General features: G+C 40.7%; 1 protein-coding gene across 1 annotated transcript; it reads right to left on the reverse strand.

Moving 5' to 3' along the window:
• Positions 1–531: 531 nt before the first annotated feature.
• LOC149165942 (uncharacterized) lies at positions 532–1425 on the reverse strand. Its single transcript, XM_089429991.1, has one exon. The coding sequence runs from the start codon at positions 1423–1425 to the stop codon at positions 532–534; it is 894 nt and encodes a 297-aa protein (XP_089286117.1).
• Positions 1426–1653: the final 228 nt, after the last annotated feature.

Genomic DNA, 1653 nt, shown 5'->3' on the forward strand with positions numbered 1-1653 from the left:
AGTATTTGCTTCCTCCTCCTTTGGAATAAGGGTTATGAACGTGGAGTTGAGGGATTTTAGGATGGAAGAGGAGCGCCTGGAATCCTCCACCACTTCCCATACCTCTGTTTTGATTATTTCCCAACAGGCTTTGTAAAAGTCGATGGTGAAGCCATCTGGTCCTGGCGCCTTACCATTTGGCATATCTTTTACCGCTTCTTCCACTTCTTCCATGGTAATTTCTCGATTTAGAGCCTTGTTTTGATCCTCTGAGATGAGCTTGGGAATAGAAGTCACTAGGTCCCTAATAGCTTCCTCTTTGTTAATATTAGGTTCCCTTGCAATTTGGCTGAAATGATTTATGAGAAGGCTCGAGATTTCCTGATGAGTTTGCACCGAGGTTCCCTAATCATCCTTTATTCTTAATATTTTATTAGCACCTCTGTGATCAATGGCAGATCTGTGAAAAAATTTAGTGTTCTTTTCTCCTTCCTTCAGCCATTGAATTCTAGACTTTTGCTTCCATAGAGTTTCCTCCTGTTGGCATCTAGTCTACCAGTCCTGCATGAGTTTTTGTTCTGTATTCATAGTTTCTTGATTGATATTTCCCTGGATCCATTCCTTGTGAATTTGTTCCAATTGCTCCTCCAACTTCTTTTTTTCCTTGAAAATGTTTCCGAAGACTTCTTGATTCCAGGATTTTAACCTGGTTTTGATATGTTTAAGCTTAGCTTGGATAATGAACATTTTAGTACCTCTTATACCTATCAGTTCACTCCACCATTGTTTTATTTTCGTTGTGAATTCAGGATGACTAAGCCAAAACTTTTCAAATCTGAATGGCTTATTCCTTGGTGTGCCTAGAATGGCCGCATTCATTATTATTGGCCAGTGGTCCGAACCGCCACTTGGAAGTATGTCCGAATCCACAGTAATCCCTTCCAGAAGAATGGTTTCTGTCACTAGGAACCTGTCCAGTCTAGAGGCGATTTGCCTATCACCCCCTCTTTTGTTGTTCCATGTGAAAGCCCCACTCTTGGGGAAGATGTCTACTAGCCTGGCTGATTTAATAAAGTCTTTGAATGCTTCAGAATCCCTGTTGAGTGATCTGATGCCTCCTTTTTTTTCCATGAGCGAAGTGATCATATTAAAATCACCTCCGAAAATGGCTTTTGCTTGGGGATATCTCTGCTGCAAGTTAGATAGAGCTCTGATCCATAGCAATTTGGCCTCTAGTTTCTGAGGGCCATAGACATTTGTGCAGAGGTAGGTGGCTGGATTTCCTACCATTTGGACTTCTATAGATATATGAGATCTGGCAGCTTCAGAGGATATAAGCTGGAGAACTTGTGGGTTCCAAAGAATGGCCAGGCCCCCTTCCCATCCAGCGCTTGTTGTTTCTATGTATTCCATTCGTTTCCCCAATTTTTTACTGATGTTTTCCATTGTTTTGCTGGTGCATTTAGTTTCTTGCAAAAAAATTATATCTGGTTGTTCCTTTTTTACTTTTCTTTAATAATTGTTGCTTCTTTAGGCTATTTAGCCCTCTAGCATTCCATGAAAGTACTATCATAATTAACAAATTTTAGGAGGTGAGTGTGAACGCCTCAAGGGCTTTCATCTTACCTGAGTTTAGGAGCATCTGACCAAGTTCTTGTAATGCTTCATTGTTTG

This window comes from Pinus tabuliformis, chromosome 5_1 (genome assembly GCF_031772625.1).
Source record: "Pinus tabuliformis cultivar Carrire ecotype Pingquan chromosome 5_1, CPIR1, whole genome shotgun sequence".
NCBI classification, from domain to species: Eukaryota; Viridiplantae; Streptophyta; class Pinopsida; order Pinales; family Pinaceae; genus Pinus; species Pinus tabuliformis.

Excerpts from the sequence above, each read along its gene's own strand:
- LOC149165942 (XM_089429991.1), bottom strand. The coding sequence starts at position 1,425 with ATGGAAAACATCAGTAAAAAATTGGGGAAACGAATGGAATACATAGAA.